General features: G+C 38.2%; 1 protein-coding gene across 1 annotated transcript in view; it reads right to left on the minus strand.

Moving 5' to 3' along the window:
- The window catches only part of EXD1 (exonuclease 3'-5' domain containing 1), a 40,690-nt gene that overhangs the window by 21,408 nt on the left and 1,268 nt on the right, over positions 1–18,014 (minus strand). Inside the window, exons 2-5 of the mRNA XM_036923813.2 lie at positions 16,694–16,879; positions 12,465–12,533; positions 10,166–10,223; positions 9,733–9,863 (exon numbers count right to left, since the gene is read on the minus strand). Coding sequence (XP_036779708.2) covers positions 9,733–9,863; positions 10,166–10,223; positions 12,465–12,533; positions 16,694–16,826 — 391 coding nt within the window. The 5' untranslated portion in view covers positions 16,827–16,879. The remainder of the gene's footprint in view (positions 1–9,732; positions 9,864–10,165; positions 10,224–12,464; positions 12,534–16,693; positions 16,880–18,014) is intronic.

Here is an 18,014-nt window from a genome sequence, read left to right on the forward strand (position 1 = left end):
TTTTCAGAGTATAAGTCTTTCACTTCTTTGGTTAGGTTTATTCCTAGGTATTTTATTTTTTTTGATGCAATTGTGAATGGAGTTGTTTTCCTGATTTCTCTTTCTGTTGGTTCATTGTTAGTATATAGGAAAGCCACAGATTTCTGTGTGTTGATTTTGTATCCTGCAACTTTGCTGTATTCCGATATCAGTTCTAGTAGTTTTGGGGTGGAGTCTTTAGGGTTTTTTATGTACAGTATCATGTCATCTGCAAATAGTGACAGTTTAACTTCTTCTTTACCAATCTGGATTCCTTGTATTTCTTTATTTTGTCTGATTGCCGTGGCTAGGACCTCCAGTACTATGTTAAATAACAGTGGGGAGAGTGGGCATCCCTGTCTAGTTCCCGATCTCAGAGGAAATGCTTTCAGCTTCTCGCTGTTCAATATAATGTTGGCTGTGGGTTTATCATAGATGGCCTTTATTATGTTGAGGTACTTGCCCTCTATTCCCATTTTGCTGAGAGTTTTTAACATGAATGGATGTTGAACTTTGTCAAATGCTTTTTCAGCATCTATGGAGATGATCATGTGGTTTTTGTCTTTCTTTTTGTTGATGTGGTGGATGATGTTGATGGACTTTCGAATGTTGTACCATCCTTGCATCCCTGGGATGAATCCCACTTGGTCATGGTGTACGATGGTTTTGATGTATTTTTGAATTCGGTTTGCTAATATTTTGTTGAGTATTTTTGCATCTACGTTCATCAGGGATATTGGTCTGTAGTTTTCTTTTTTGGTGGGGTCTTTGCCTGGTTTTGGTATTAGGGTGATGTTAACTTCATAGAATGAGTTTGGGAGTATCCCCTCCTCCTCTACTTTTTGGAAAACTTTAAGGAGAATGGGTATTATGTCTTCCCTGTATGTCTGATAAAATTCCGAGGTAAATCCATCTGGCCCGGGGGTTTTGTTCTTTGGTAGTTTTTTGATTACCGCTTCAATTTCGTTGCTGGTAATTGGTCTGTTTAGATTTTCTGTTTCTTCCTGGGTCAATCTTGGAAGGTTATATTTTTCTAGGAAGTTGTCCATTTCTCCTAGGTTTCCCAGCTTGTTAGCATATAGGTTTTCATAGTATTCTCCAATAATTCTTTGCATTTCCGTGGGGTCCGTCGTGATTTTTCCTTTCTCGTTTCTGATACTGTTGATTTGTGTTGACTCTCTTTTCCTCTTAATAAGTCTGGCTAGAGGCTTATCTACTTTGTTTATTTTCTCGAAGAACCAGCTCTTGGTTTCATTGATTTTTGCTATTGTTTAATTCTTCTCAATTTTATTTATTTCTTCTCTGATCTTTATTATGTCCCTCCGTCTGCTGACCTTAGGCCTCATCTGTTCTTCTTTTTCCAATTTCGATAATTGTGACATTAGACCATTCATTTGGGATTGCTCTTCCTTTTTTAAATATGCTTGGATTGCTATATACTTTCCTCTTAAGACTGCTTTTGCTGCGTCCCACAGAAGTTGGGGCTTAGTGTTGTTGTTGTCATTTGTTTCCATATATTGCTGGATTTCCATTTTGATTTGGTCATTGATCCATTGATTATTTAGGAGCGTGTTGTTAAGCCTCCATGTGTTTGTGAGCCTCTTTGCTTTCTTTGTACAGTTTATTTCTAGTTTTATGCCTTTGTGGTCTGAAAAGTTGGTTGGTAGGATTTCAATCTTTTGGAATTTTCTGAGGCTCTTTTTGTGGCCTAGTATGTGGTCTATTCTGGAGAATGTTCCATGTGCACTTGAGAAGAATGTATATCCCGCTGCTTTTGGATGTAGAGTTCTATAGATGTCTATTAGGTCCATCTGCTCTACTGTGTTGTTCAGTGCTTCCGTGTCCTTACTTATTTTCTGCCCAGTGGATCTATCCTTTGGGGTGAGTGGTGTGTTGAAGTCTCCTAGAATGAATGCATTGCAGTCTATATCCCCCTTTAGTTCTGTTAGTATTTGTTTCACATATGCTGGTGCTCCTGTGTTGGGTGCATATATATTTAGAATGGTTATATCCTCTTGTTTGACTGAGCCCTTTATCATTATGTAGTGTCCTTCTTTATCTCTTGTTACTTTCTTTGTTTTGAAGTCTATTTTGTCTGATATTAGTACTGCAACCCCTGCTTTCTTCTCACTGTTGTTTGCTTGAAATATGTTTTTCCATCCCTTGACTTTTAGTCTGTACATGTCTTTGGGTTTGAGGTGAGTTTCTTGTAAGCAGCATATAGATGGGTCTTGCTTTTTTATCCATTCTGTTACTCTGTGTCTTTTGATTGGTGCATTCAACCCATTAACATTTAGGGTGACTATTGAAAGATATGTACTTATTGCCATTGCAGGCTTTAAATTCGTGGTTACCAAAGGTTCAAGGTTAGCCTCTTTAGTATCTTACTGCCTAACTTAGCTCGCTTATTGAGCTTTTATATACACTGTCTGGAGATTCTTTTCTTCTCTCCCTTCTTGTTCCTCCTCCTCGATTCTTCATATGTTGGGTGTTTTGTGCTGTGCTCTTTCTAGGAGTGCTCCCATCTAGAGCAGTCCCTGTAAGATGTTCTGTAGAGGTGGTTTGTGGAAAGCAAATTCCCTCAGCTTTTGTTTGTCTGGGAATTGTTTAATCCCACCATCATATTTGAATGATAGTCGTGCTGGATACAGTATCCTTGGTTCAAGGCCCTTCTGTTTCATTGTATTAAATATATCATGCCATTCTCTTCTGGCCTGTAGGGTTTCTGTTGAGAAATCTGACGTTAGCCTGATGGGTTTCCCTTTATAGGTGACCTTTTTCTCTCTAGCTGCCTTTAACACTCTTTCCTTGTCCTTGATCTTTGCCATTTTAATTATTATGTGTCTTGGTGTTGCCCTTCTTGGATCCTTTCTGTTGGGGGTTCTGTGTATTTCCGTGGTCTGTTCGATTACTTCCTCCCCCAGTGTGGGGAAGTTTTCAGCAATTATTTCTTCTAAGATACTTTCCATCTCTTTTCCTCTCTCTTCTTCTTCTGGGACCCCTATAATACGGATATTGTTCCTTTTGGATTGGTCACACAGTTCTCTTAATATTGTTTCATTCCTGGAGATCCTTTTGTCTCTCTCTATGTCAGCTTCTATGCGTTCCTGTTCTCTGATTTCAATTCCATCAATGGCCTCTTGCATCCTATCCATTCTGCTTATAAACCCTTCCAGAGTTTGTTTCATTTCTGTGATCTCCTTTCTGGCATCTGTGATCTGCTTCCAGACTTCATCCCATTTCCCTTGCGTATTTCTCTGCATCTCTGTCAGCATGTTTATGATTCTTATTTTGAATTCTTTTTCAGGGAGACTGGTTAGGTCTGTCTCCTTCTCTGGTGTTGTCTCTGTGATCTTTGTCTGCCTGTAGCTTTGCCTTTTCATGGTGATAGGAATAGTCTGCAGAACTGGGACGAGTGACGGCTGGAAGGACTTCCTTTCTTGTTGGTTTGTGGCCCTCTTCTCCTGGGAGAACAGCGACCTCTAGTGGCTTGTGCTGTGCAGCTGCACGCAGACAGGGTTTCTGCTTCCTGCCCGGCTGCTATGGAGTTAATCTCCGCTGTTGCTGTGGGCGTGGCCTGGCTCGGGCAGCTGCTCCAAAATGGAGTCGCGTTGGAGCAGGAGCTGCTGGGAGGCTATTTATTTCCGTAAGGGGCCTCCCTGCTCCCTGCAGCCCAGGGGTTAGGGTGCCCAGAGATCCCGGATTCCCTACCTCTGGATTAAGTGACCTGCCCTGCCCCTTTAAGACTTCCAAAAAGCACCCGCCAAAACAAAACAACGCCCACCAAAAAAAAAAAGAAAAAAAAAATTTTTAAATTAAAAAAAAAAAAAAAGTTTATAATTAAAAAAAAAAAAAAAAGTGGTCGTTCGTTTTTCTTTATTCTCCGGTGCCAGCCTCAGGCCTCTGCTCACCGGTCTTTCTGCCCTGTTTCCCTAGTATTGGGGTCCTTATCCCTTTAAGACTTCCAAAAAGCGCTCGCCAAAACAAAACAGCAAAAAAGCAAAAAAAAAATGGTCGCGCGCTTTTCTTATGTCCTCTGTGGCCCAGCCTCCAGTGCCTGCTCACTGTTCTTGCTGCCCTGTTTTCCCAGTATCGAGGGCCCTGCACTCTGACCCGGATGGCTGGGGCTGGGTGTTCGGCAGCCCTGGGCTCCGTCTCCCTCCCGCTCTGCCTGCTCTTCTCCCGCCGGGAGCTGGGGAGAGGGGCGCTCGGCTCCCGCCGGGCCGGGGCTTGTATCTTACCCCCTTCGCGAGGCGCTGGGTTCTCTCAGGTGCGGATGTGGTCTGGATATTGTCCTGTGTCCTCTGGTCTTTATTCTAGGAAGGGTTGTCTTTGTTATATTTTCATAGATATATGTTGTTTTGGGAGGAGATTTCCGCTACTCTACTCACGCCGCCATCTTCCGCCCCTCCTCCATGAGTTCTTTATATATTTTGGATGTTAACCCCTTATCAGATAAATCATTTAGGAACATATTCTCCCATACTGTAGGTTGCTTTTTTTTTCTGCTGATGGTGTCCTTTGCTGTACAGAAGCTTTTTAGTTTGATGTAGTCCCATTTGTTCATTTTTTATTTTGTTTCCCTTGCCTGAGGAGATGTGTCCAGGAATAAATTGCTTATACTTATATTTAAGAGATTTTTGCCTATGTTTTCTTCTAAGAGTTTTATGGCTTCATGACTTACATTCAGGTCTTTAATCCATTTTGAGTTTACTTTTATGTATGGAGTTAGACAATAATCCAGTTTCATTCTCTTGCATGTAGCTGTCCAGTTTTCTCAACACCAGTTATTGAAGAAGCTGTCTTTTCCCCACTGTACAATCATGGCTCCTTTATTGTATATTAATTGATCATATATCTGTGGTTTTATATCTGGGCTCTCTATTCTGTTCCATTGATATATAGGTCTGTTCTTGTGCCATTACCAAATTGTTTTGATTACTGTAGCTTTGTAGTAGAGCTTGAAGTCAGGGAGTGTAATCCCCCCAGATTTGTTCTTCTTTCTCAGGATTGCTTTGGCTATTTGGGGTCTTTCGTGGTTCCATAAGAGTTTTAGAACTATTTGTTCCAGTTCATTGAAAAATGCTGTTGGTCATGGTGTGGGGGATCACAGGGAGAACAGTGTAGCACAGAGAAGGCACATAGTGGATCTGTGGCATCTTGCTGCACTGATGGACAGTGACTTCATTGGGGCATGGGTAGGGACTTGATAATATGGGTAAATGTAGTAGCCACATTGTTTTTTTCATGTGAAACCTTCATAAGAGTGTATATCAATCATAACTTAACAAATTTTTTAAATGCTGTTGGTAATTTGAAAGGGATTGCACTGAATCTGTAAATTGCTTTGGGCAAGATGGCCATTTTGACAATATTAACTGTTCCTATCCATGAGCACAGGATAGATTTCCATTTATTGGTGTATTCTTTAATTTCTCTCATGAGTGTCTTACAGTTTTCAAAGTACAGGTCTTTCACCTCCTTGGTTAGGTTTATTCCTAGGTATTTAATCTTTTTGATGCAATTGTAAATGGAATTGTTTTCTCTTTCTGCTGTTTTGTTGTTACTATATAGGAACGCAACAGATCTCTGTGTATTAATTTTATATCCTGCAACTTTGCTGAACCCAGTTATTAGTTCTAATAGTTTTTTGTGGATTCTTTAGGATTTTCTATGTATAATGTTATGTCATCTGCAAATAGTGACTGTTTAACTTCTTCCTTACCAATCTGGATGCCTTTTACCTCTTTGTCTTGTCTGATTGCTGTGGCTAGGACATCAAGTACTTGGTGAGAATGCACAAACTGGTCTTATACCTGATCTTAGAGGAAAAGATTTCAGCTTTTTGCCGTTAAGTATTATGTTAGCTGTGGGTTTGTCACATATGGCCTTTATTATGTTGAGGTATGTACTCTCTATACCCATTTTGTTGATAGTCTTTAATCATAAATGGATGTTGAATTTTGTAAAATGCTTTTACAGCATCTATTGAGATGATCACGTGGTTTTTATCCTTCTTTTTGTTAATGTGGTGTATGATACTGATTGATTTACAACTATTATACCATCCTTGCATCCCTGGAATAAATCCCACTTGGTTGTGATGGATGATCCTTTGATGTATTTTTTAATTTGGTTTGCTAATATTTTTTTGAGGATTTTTGCATCTATGTTCATCAGAGATATTGGTCTATAATTTTCTTTTTTTTTTGTAGTGTCTTTGCCCAGTTTTGGTATTAGAGTGGTGCTGGCCTCACAGAAAGAGTTTGGAAGTATTCCCTCCTCTTCTACTTTTAGAAATATGTTAAGAAGGAGGGTATTAACTCTTTTTTAAATGCTTGGAAGAATTCAGCTGTAAAACTAATTTGGGTCTGGAATTTTGTTTGTTCGGAGTTTTTTTTTTTATTACCAATTCAATTTCATTGCTGGTAATTTCTCTGTTCAGATTCTCTGTTTCTTCTTGGGTCAGTCTTGGAAGGTTGTATTTTTGTACAAAGTTGTCCATTTCTTCTAGATTGCCCAGTTTATTGGCATATAATTTTTCATAGTATTCTCTAATAATTCTTTTCATTTCTGTGGTATTTGTTGTGACTATTCCTTCTTCATTTCTAATTTTGTTTGTTTGTGTACTTTCTTTTTCTTGACAAGTCTGGCTAGGGGTTTTTCTATTTTGTTCATTTTTTCAAAGAACCAGCTCTTGACTTTATTGATTTTGTTGTTTCACTGTTCTCTATTTTATTTATTTTCGTTCTGATATTTTTTATGTCCCTGTTTCTAATAACTTTGGGTTTGATTTGTTGTTCTTTTTCTAGTTTCTTTGCAATTTTAGATTGTTTATTTGGGATTGTTCTTGTTTCTTCAGGTAGGCCTGTATTGCTATGTACTCCCCTCTTAGCATTGCTTTCACAGCATCCCACAAATGTTGGACCACTGAATTTTTGTTTTCATTTGTCTCCATTATATTGCTTGATTTTCTCTTTTAATTTGTTCATTGATCCATTGATTATTTAGAAACATGTTGTTTAGCCTCCATGTGTTTGAAGGCTTGTTTGCTTTCCTTGTGTAATTTATTTCTAGTTTCATACCATTGCAGTCTGAGAAGCTGCTTGATACAATTTCAATCTTTTTTAGTTTATTGAGGCTCTTTTTGTGGCTTAGTATGTGATCTATTCTAGCGAATATTCCATGTACACTTGAGAAAAATATGTAACCTGCTGCTTCTGGGTGGAATATTCTGTAGACATAAGTCCATCTGATCTAATGTATTGTTCAGTGCCTCTGTTTCCTTATTTATTTTCTGTCTGGTTGATCTGTCTGTTGACATGAGTAGTATGTTAAAGTATCCTAAAATGAAGATGTTGCAATCTATTTCCCCCTTTAATTCTGTTAATGGACAATTGATTTTTGACAAAGGTCCAAAACTAATTGAATGGAGAAGATACAATCTTTTCAATGAAGGGTGCTGGAACAATTGGATATTAATTTAGTTAACTCAGAATTTTAACTTAAAGAACTGAAAATTGATCATAGGCCTAAATATAAAACCTAAAACCATGAAACATCTAGAAGAACACATAGGATAAAATCTTTGTTGACACTGAGTTAGGAAAAAATTTCTTAGCTATGGTATCAAAAGCATAATCCATAAAAGAAAAAAAAAAGAATAAATTGTCCTTCATCAAATTAAACATGTCCTCTCTTCAAGAGACATTTTAAGAGAATGAAAAGACAAACCACAGAGTTGGAGAAAATATTTGCAAAGTACGTATCTGAGAAAAGACTTGTATCCGAACTGTTTAAGAACTTCCAATACTGACTAATAAGAAAATCTAATAAGAAAATGAACAAAACACATCAAAAAGACATTTTACAGATAGCAAAATAGATCTGAAAAGATCCTTGAATAGGAATATGATAAAGCCAAAAAATCCTCCAAATGCTTCTCTTCTCACTTCAGAGTGAGAAACTCTGAGAAACTGAATTCCTTTCAATGATCTACAAAGTTCATAATCCACCCACGTCACTTCTCCAACTCCTTCTCTACTTGCTCCAGCTACACTGATCTTGCTGTTCCTTCAAGATCCTCACACGTTCCTATCTCAGGGCCTCTATTTCTTGTTTTTTTGTTTTTTTCCTGAAAAAACATTATTACCAGATACCCATATAGCTGGATCCCTCACCTCTTTCAGGCCTTTCCTCAAATGTCACCTTGTCAGGAATGCCTGTCCTGGATACCCTAAAACTGTAAAGCCACCCTTCTCACACACTTCTTTCTTCTGTTTTTTTTTTTCTCCTTAGCATTTTTTAAAATTTTATTTTGGTATCATTAATATACAATTACATGAGCAACACTGTGGTTACTAAATTCCCCCCATTATCAAGTCCCCACCACACACCCCATTACAGTCATTGTCCATCAGCGTAGTAAGATGCTATAGAATCACTACTTGTCTTCTCTGTGCTATATACTGCCTTCCCCGTGCTCCCCCCTACATTATGTGTGCCAATTGTAATGCCCATTATTCCACCTTTCCCTCTCTTCCCACCCCCCACCCCTAGTCCCTTTCCCTTTGGCAACTCTTAGTCTATTCTTGGGTTCTGTGAGTCTGCTGCTGTTTTGTTCCTTCAGTTTTTGCTTTGTTCTAATGCTCCAGAGATGAGTGAAATCATTTGGTACTTGTCTTTCTCTGCCTGGCTTACTTCACTGAGCATAATACCCTCCAGCTCCATCCATGTTATTGCAAATGGTAGGATTTGTTTTCTTCTTATGGCTGAATAATATTCCATTGTGTATATGTACCACATCTTCTTTATCCATTCATCTACTGATGGACACTTAGGTTGCTTCCATTTCTTGGCTATTGTAAATAGTGCTGCAATAAACATAGGGGTGCATATGTCTTTTTCAGACTGGGCTCCTGCATTCTTTGGATAAATTCCTACGAGTGGAATTCCTGGGTCAAATGGTATTTCTATTTTGATTTTTTTGGGGAACCTCCATACTGCTTTCCACAATTGTTGAACTAATTCACATTCCCACCAGCAGTGTAGGAGGGCTCCCCTTTCTCTGCATCCTCGGCAGCATTTGTTGTTTCTATTCTTTTCTATGTTGGCCATTCTAACTGGTGTGAGGTGGTATTTCATTGTGATTTTATTTGCATTTCCCTGATAATTAGTGATGTGGAGCATCTTTTTATGTGCCTGTTGGCCATCTAAATTTCTTCTTTGGAGAAGTGTCTGTTCATATCCTCTGCCCATTTTTTAATCGGGTTATTTGCTTTTTGGATGTTGAGGTGTGTGAGTTCTTTACGTATTTTGGATGTTAACCCCTTGTCAGATATGTCATTTACAAATATATTCTCCCATACTGTAGGATGTCTTTTTGTTCTGCTGATGGTGTCCTTTGCTGTATAGTTCTTCTATTTTGCACTATCATTCTATATATTTTATTCATTTATCTTATTTAATGTCTGTCTTCTTCACCAAAGCTCAATGAGGGTAGGTACACCACACTTCAGTTTTCCCAATGTCTGGCATATAGTATGCACTCAAACAATAAATAAATGAATCATGATATTTTATCTTAATTCAGAGCCTAGAAGCAATGGCCTAGCTGAGTATTCCATATAGAACCTTAACTGGGGGATATGCCAACTCCAAAGAGCTCTGGGCCACAATAAAGAAAGCCTAGAACATCAGAGCCCTGGTACTCACCTGATGGGCTGTACTTGAGGTCATTCAGCAGAGAGGTGGTTGACAACTCAGGGGCAGGAGAAGGAGGAGGCTCACATACATTTAGATTTTCATTTTTCATTCCATCCTTCCTGGTTCTTTCTTCATTTAGACTATGCTTGCAAAAAACAACACTCAGGTGAACTTGTTCTTTGTTACTGATGCCATACACAGATTTTGCCACAAAGCAATGGTAGGGACTCTGGACCTCCCTTTCATAGAGGGGCCATTCATCCACTGCTTCCACTGATTAGAAGACAACATCTAAAGATGGAAGAACACATCCATCTATTTCTTCTCATTTCTAGCACCTAAGGCCATTTTAGGATTATACAGCTAATGAATTAGTTAAGGCTTTCTCCCCTATTGTGTACATTTGGGTAAAATCATAATTAAGAAAATTATTCCTTCATACCTAACAGAAGATGTCTTTTCTGTCACCACACCTTGTTCCACTTCATCCAGTAGTTCCACTGTAAAATAACCAAATGGTTTCCAACAGAGCTGATCAGAAAGCGATTAACGATTCCCCTGCCTCCCTCCACCTCAACGCACAGTTTGATTATGTACCACAAGCAGTAATTGGAAATTAAATGTTAAGTCTATTGAGGCCTTCAATGACCAGCAAGAAACAGAGCAGAAAAGACTATGTAAAATACTGAAGCTCCTATATTATGTCCCTTCATAGCTTCCTTAGTCTTTGAGAGGGATTAGGAACCTCTCTACATGTTCCCTTTACCATTTTTGTTTCAGGGCACCTTTGTGGTTATGCATATTGATTTTAGAGATCTCTTTTTTCCTATTCATTCCCATCCTAGTGCATCTTCCCTTACAGTATGCACTGTTTGGGGGTTTTCCTCTCATATTATTCACAAATCTGTCCCTTTCACTCTCCTGGGCTGGTGCATTCATAGTTTAGTGAAATGAAAAGCAATAAAAGCTAGGCTGGAAATTACAAAAGAAACACGAGAGAAACATTCTTCAGAGATTCTGAAACCATTTAATTTTAACCTAATGGTGCAGAGAATATAGGGAAATACTGTATGTCACTGACTCTAAGATGCACAGTTTAAACACTTATGAATTAGATATGATTTACAGTAAGTGCACATGATAGTATAACTGGCAACTTTTTTTCTTTCTTAGGGTAGGAACATTAATAGTGTACTTTGTAATTAATGGCATTTTTGATGCCATTAAATACACTCGGGTACTTTTCCAGGAAAAGGCCTCTCGGGGCCACTGATGCAAATGTCTTTTTTCCCTGCATTAGCTAAAAGTGTTGAATATGGGGCAGAAAAAGTGAAGTTCTGACTAACTAGTCAATTATTATCCTTCATCTTGATAATTCTTATTCAAGGTGCTTTTCAAGGAGACCCCTTCATGGCTCACTGGGCCACAGGGCAAAGAAGAAAGCCATCCTCTGAGCTTAAAAATTATGAACAAAGGTTAAAGTGTGAGAAAAAATTTAGGAGATGAAACCTGTGTGTACAGATCACAAAGCTGGTCAGTAGGTCAGCCTTTTCCCGAGTTAGAGAGATGGTAGTGCTGATGCCTCTGCATCCACATCCACAGCTTAGCTGTGTTCTAGTCCCGAGTTCTGTTCCACTGCAAAGGCTAATGGTTCAAACACAATGAAAAATCCTACCGCTGTCACCACTATCACTGCCTTCATAAAAAGCTGTTCAAGGGACAAATGTTTTTTAGCAGCAGACCAGTGAGAAAGGACAGTTAGACAGCTGGGTGGACTTGTCTGTCCTGAAGTAGGTCTGGATTGGCAGTCATTAACTTGGTGAGATTTTCATCTCTCCCTAAATTCTACCTCTCTCACAAAACAAAGCAATCTCTCATTTACAGGATTCCTTTCCTTTCATTATATCTGCCCCAGTGGCAAGAAATGCAGATTTCCTAACTCCTCCTCTCTGCATTGATCTTTACTCCTCCGTGGAGGGCTTCTGCTTTTGGGCTCTTGAAATCAACAACAGATTTTGCTCTCAACCTTTTTTCTTATCCCAGCTGGCTTGTCTGAAGCTCACTGACCAGATGACCTTCTATATTGTCTCTTTTAGGCAAATAATTGGACCTACTCTTGCTAAATGGCTTTAGCTGGCAGAAATCAAGAACAAGGCTGTTTCCCACAATTCCAAAATCCAAAAAGCTCTGAAAACCAAAATTTTTTTGTGTAAGTCTTTTGGCAGCAAAATCTGAACTGTCATAGTATTTATAGTCCTATTTTATTCCACCCATTTCTCTGTAGAAATGTGATGGCAGACTGCTGCCCAGACTGGCCTGAGGTGTTATGTAACACGAACATACATATATCCCCTGTGTTACGTTTTCCCAAAATCCAAAACAATTCTGAATTCTGGAACATTTGGCCACAGGTTTTAGATAAGGGAGTATGAATGCACTGTGAACCTGCAGTGTTAAACTCACTCACTGAGCCAGACAATTCCTGATTCCTGAGCACCAGCAGTCCTCACATTGGAAAACCAAGATGGTTGAAATTCTTTAAGACTATTCTTCTCACAGTACCCACCAAATTGTAAGATAAGGGTTAATTCTCAAATACCAACTTTAAGTATTCATCAATGCAATATTAAAGGCGAGGTAACATCTCATTTTTTTCTTTCTTTTTCTAATATTGTAATGAGGCAGAGCTGAGAACTACCGCAAATCCCAAAACGAGCATTCAGGGAACATGAAAGACTCACCGTTCACAATCTCATGCCCAAAAAACATCTTCACTCCTGGGACACTTCGACCAGTCTCCACATTCTTCACTGTTACAGAAAACGATTCATATGGTTAATAAAAAATAGTATTCCTTTAAACTATAAGAAAATATGATGCCTCTCAAAAGTGCCCAAATCTGAGTTTTATAAAAATCCCCAAATTATTTTCCTGAAGGAATGAAGAGTTGATAATAAATTACAAAGCTGTAACCTTGAAACAAGTAGTGTAAAGAACAAAGGGAACCCCAGAGTGGTCCAAGAGAAACTAAAAGGGCAATAGTAGACAATGAATTTAAACCTCTCCCAAGAATATCCTAAGCCCTTTAGGGCTAAGGACTATCTATTTATTATATTTTTATGGAATTTTTTTACTCCACCTAACTCCAGAGAAAATTTTAAGGCAGCTGACTACCTCCAGAGTCCACACCCTGTTCCATGTCATGCTACGTGCTTGAAAATATTAACTGTTCAGACAACAATCCAACTCCTGGCCCAAATACAGGGCTCTTCAGCGAGTAGGTAAGGGAGTTAGAAGGTTAGATGTCATATGTACAACATGCTGTCATTTTTCTAGATGGAAGCGCTCACACCATCTGTATATTTCCGTATCTCTCAGCAATCCCAAATAATTGAGTTTTACCCTCACTATGCCACTGAATATATTTTTACTGAGGCCAAAGAACACAACTGCCTCTTTGTCAAATCCAAAAAAAGCTTACCGTTTTATCATACTTGGCTTCCATGAATCCTTTGATAATACAGTTGTCTTTCTCCTTTCTTCTTTGGCTTACAGGAGACTCTGTGTTTTGTTCTTTTCCTACAAATTACCTAGAGCTACTCAACTGAGCATCCACCCATCAGGCACCACGCAAATTATTTGTCTACATTTAATTCTCCAGTAACATAAAGAGATAGGCATTTCATTATCTTCATTATGAAAGAATCTGAGCCTCAGAGAGGTTGAAAACTTGCTCAAGGTCACATTACTAGTAAAAGACTGCCAGGATTCAAACCCAGGTCTCAGGGATTTTAATACACATCTCCAAACCAGTGTTACACTGCCTCCCTGATATGCTCCTTCCAGTCTCCTTAGCTGTTCTACCACCTCTGCTTGCCCCGTACACACTGATAGACCCCAGGGTTAGGTTTTTCATTCTTTTTCCTTCTTGAATGATCACAACCACTTCCTAGTTGTCCTGACATCCATTATTTCTCCAGTATGAATTATTTCTCTGAGCTCCACTTACATTTCCAACTAACAGCTGACTTACCACTCTAAGATTTTCAAACTGAAACACTATCTTCTCCCAGTAATCAACAAACTTGCTGCTCTGCGCATTCTATCAATTAACAACAGCACTATTCACCTAATCCTCTGAATCGTAAATGTAGGAGTCATTTTTCCACTGCTCTTTGATTGTCCAATTGATTACTAGATTACTTATCCCATCGCCTAAACATTTCTGAAATCTGTCTTCTCTTCTCCATTCCTTGTCAAACCGTAGCTCTGACCCCCATCATTTTCCCTTTATTGGGCTGCTTGATTGTCTGAATAGTTTCCTGTCTATTCTCCTTGCCTCTAGCTTCTATTTCAATCCCTCCTTCACACTGCCGTCATACTGATGTCGCTCTATGCTTTGTGCAAATAGTACATAAAATTAGTGAACAAATGTAAAGAAATATGTTCAACCTCTTTAGGATATTTATAAACATGTCAAAATGAAATACCACTTTTTGACTATAAAATTAGCAAAAATTAAGGAAAGCTACATATCAGCATCTTTTAAAAATCCAGTGCTACATTATTCACTGCAATTCACTCACACACAACTAGTAACAAAAAGGCACAACCCTATTGAAAAGCTATTTGAAAACAGACATTGAGAACATTTAAAATGTCTATAACTTTCACTCAGTAATTTCACATCTAAGAACTATCCCTAAGAAAATAATTATCAAATATAATAAATACTAAATTGTATTTTATAATTATTTGCTATAACTTATAATTATCAAATATAACAAAATTTTAAAGTTTTTAAGCCACTTACTTTAAAATGTTTAGCCATTAAATTCATGTTTTAAATAATCAGAAAATGCTTGTTATAGTGTTAATTTTAAAAGGTACATGTGATATTCCTAACTTATGTCAGTTGTATAAAATCTGTGTAATTAAAAACTAGAGAGAAATACACCAAAATATTTAATCTACACTGAATGCTTTGTTGAATAAGCATGTGGCATTTACTAATTATTGTCCACTCCATGCCATTTAAATGTGTTCAGTCTCCCTGAAGACAGTGGTGGTATGTTGGACTTCCAGGGCACCTCTTTAAAGGGACTGACTTAGCTAAGAGGAACACCCTTTTCCCAATCTTTCCTATTCCTCCTGTAACTCCACCAGCTATCATTGATCTTGAGGTTTGAAGAGACATGTTAAAGATGGTAGAGCAGAAAGATGAAGAATCCTAGATCCCCTGAAAATTCTGGGAAAAGTCACAATAGCCCTGCTTGCCTTCTTATATAAGAGAAAAAACTCCCAATTTGTTTAAGCCACTGGAAATGAATCTGTTTCTAACAGCTGCATGGTTCCTAATTGGCACGGCATTAAAAATTTCAGGCAACTAGCTTGAAAAATCACAGGATTCCCACTTTAAAAAATCTTTCAAATTGTCCTTCATTACATTCAGAAGTACCCAATGCTATGAAAAGTCCTTCTAATCTGTCCCATACTTACTTGTCAAGGCTACTCTCTCTCATTACATCCTCATACTGAAATTAGGTTTCCTGAATGCACCAAGTTTTCATGTCTCTATATTTCTGGACATGCTGCTTTACTTCTACCTAAAACAATGGTTCTTAATTTGGTTGCCCAGCACAGCATCAGCATTGCCAGGAAACTTGTTTGAAATGCAAATTCTTACGCCCCATCCCACACCTGAAGAATCAGAAACCTCACAGCAGTGCCCAGCCATTTGTCTTAACAAGGCTTCCAGGTGATTCTGATGCACAGATAAAGTTTGAGAACCACTAGCTTAAATCAACCTTCCCCTCTTTTCCCATCCAGTTAACTCCTACTCATCCTGATGAACTTCTACCATCAAATCCTGCTTTGGAAAGCCTTCTTGCCTGTCCTAATCCTACCGCTCCCACATCTAAATGAGTTAAACTTTGTGTTTCCATAGCAACTTGGGCATCCCTCTATCAGAGGGGATATCACACTGCATTATCTCTCACTTGTATCTGTCTCCTTATTAGACTGTTTTTTGAAGACAGGAACCATGTTTATTCTTATTTATATCCCTGGTACCTAGCAGTATCTGGGATATAAAACTATCAATAAATGATTAATAAATGAATTAATATTGCAAAAGCCTAGTATAGTCCCATCCTAGTCCACAGAAATCTACTTTAACTCATAATATGGCTAATCTCTCAAATGCCATTTATAAATGTTGCAAGGGTGAACTTGAAATTTATCATGCAAGGAAAACAATTGCCCTAGCAAGTCAATATTCTAACTGAATAAACACTATGTACTGGAGCTTCAAAATGAACACACTAAGAGGGAGGAACTAAGAGGATGGGAGACCCAGAGAGGGCATGGAAACTGAGCCCCTTCCCATATATGTTGCCCTATGCATCTCTTCCATTTGGCTGTTCCTGAGTTGTATCCTTTATAATTAACTGTAATTGAAGCTAGCTGGTGTAGAGGCTATCCTGTCACCATGAGAATAACAGATGATCACTGAGGTGGCAGAGCAGGTGCACAAGACATCTGGTCCTTCCTGGTATCTTTGAGCCACTGCACTAGCCTCAGCAGCCTACCTCTGGACTTCTTTTTGCATGAGAAAAATTAACCACTTATTATCTTAGTGAATTTGTCTGAAAACAATTCTATCTAATAGAGTGGTCATTTTTTATTTCAAGGTGCATATGGAAGGAAATTAAAAGGTATGCCTCATTTTAAAAAATTTGATAAATTGAAATTTCCATCATCATGTCAATACAAGTATGGAAGTGGGAATAAGCCAGCAGATGCAGCCATGTTGTTGTTAGGAAAAACAGCATTTTAATCTTCCTCTCATTCCTTCCCTAAAATAGGAATAATGCCTCCCTTTAAGTTGCTAAAATGGAGCCTAAATCCATAACCAAATGCAGTTTTTAATCTCTTAAAAGGGAGACTATTAACAGAAGTAAAATGAGACCTTTCTTTAGGACAACAATCTTGTTAGGGTCCACATGCTGGAGCACTCCCTCAAAGATGCCACAGACCAATGTGAGTTTCACCCTTCTCCACAAAATCTGATTGAGGAAGTAGTAGTCACTGCTGGGATCCATGCTGTTTGATTCCAAAAGTAGTCTTCAAATAATCTTCTTTAAGTACCCAGACACTAGAAAACAAAAGAGATCTGTGACTTTAAAAATATTTGAGGAGGAAAGAGTTATTTTTCCTTCTCCCATACCTGGAAGGGACAAATATGAGTTTAATTCAGTTTTGTTCATCTTTTCAGGAATCATAACAAGAAAAGGATCATCATAAACACCAACTCTATACATGGAAAACTGAAACCATAAGACTTTGGGCAAGGTAGGCTTGGCTTCTTTGTCTATAAAATGGGGTAACACTACCATTCCTTTCTTAGCTAAATGGAATGAGCCGAACATTTAGAGGCTCTTTAATGGCACATATATGAATCTTTAACACCAACCAAAAAAAGGAAAAAACCCTGAACAAAATTTTTTAACTGACATTGGTGAACACATGTCAACACATGCTGCAAAAAATTGTTTATCTGAAATGTCTGGGATCTAACCTCTTCTGGATCTAGTCTCTTATAGATTAGTAACATTGCCAGAGTTTGACCTTGTTACCCGAAGCATAAATGAACTGCACCTATCACCATTTACACATTACCAATCCAGCTGCCATGTTGCTTCAAGGACCATTCCACCACCCTGGTCACTGCTTAGGGACTGGGTTGCTGTTATTGTCACCAACCAGTCATGTGCAACCTGACATTAAACTGCCACGTGCCATACATTGGTTTTGTAAGATTCAACTGTTGTAAAAATTACGCATGCTCCTTGTAAACGATAACAATGCAGAAACGTACAAAGAAGAAATTTCACCCTGTATAGGAATGTCTACTGTCATTCATAGTAAATACTCTGACATTCTTTAGTGTAAAACTGTGATTAAAGATGAATCCTTTCTTTAAGAGTATCTTTTAAAACAATCTTGTTATTTGGATGTTCTTGTATTTAGAATGCAAGCTAATATGTTCCTCTACAGTGGTTTACTTTTAAAAGCTGCTTGCCTTTGCTACACTAGGAATAGTCAACCAGTGAATTTTGCAATTTACTTTAACCATAAAAATTGATGAAATAACAAAGACATAATTCAACTAGGATGGAGATGAGAGGTTACTTTGAGCCAGACAACTAGTATTTTTATATTTTAAGGTCTAGCAAGTGCTTTCACAAATATTGTTGCCTCCAACAACCATTACCTAATTTACAAATGTG

This window comes from Manis pentadactyla, chromosome 11 (assembly GCF_030020395.1).
Source record: "Manis pentadactyla isolate mManPen7 chromosome 11, mManPen7.hap1, whole genome shotgun sequence".
NCBI lineage: Eukaryota > Metazoa > Chordata > Mammalia > Pholidota > Manidae > Manis > Manis pentadactyla.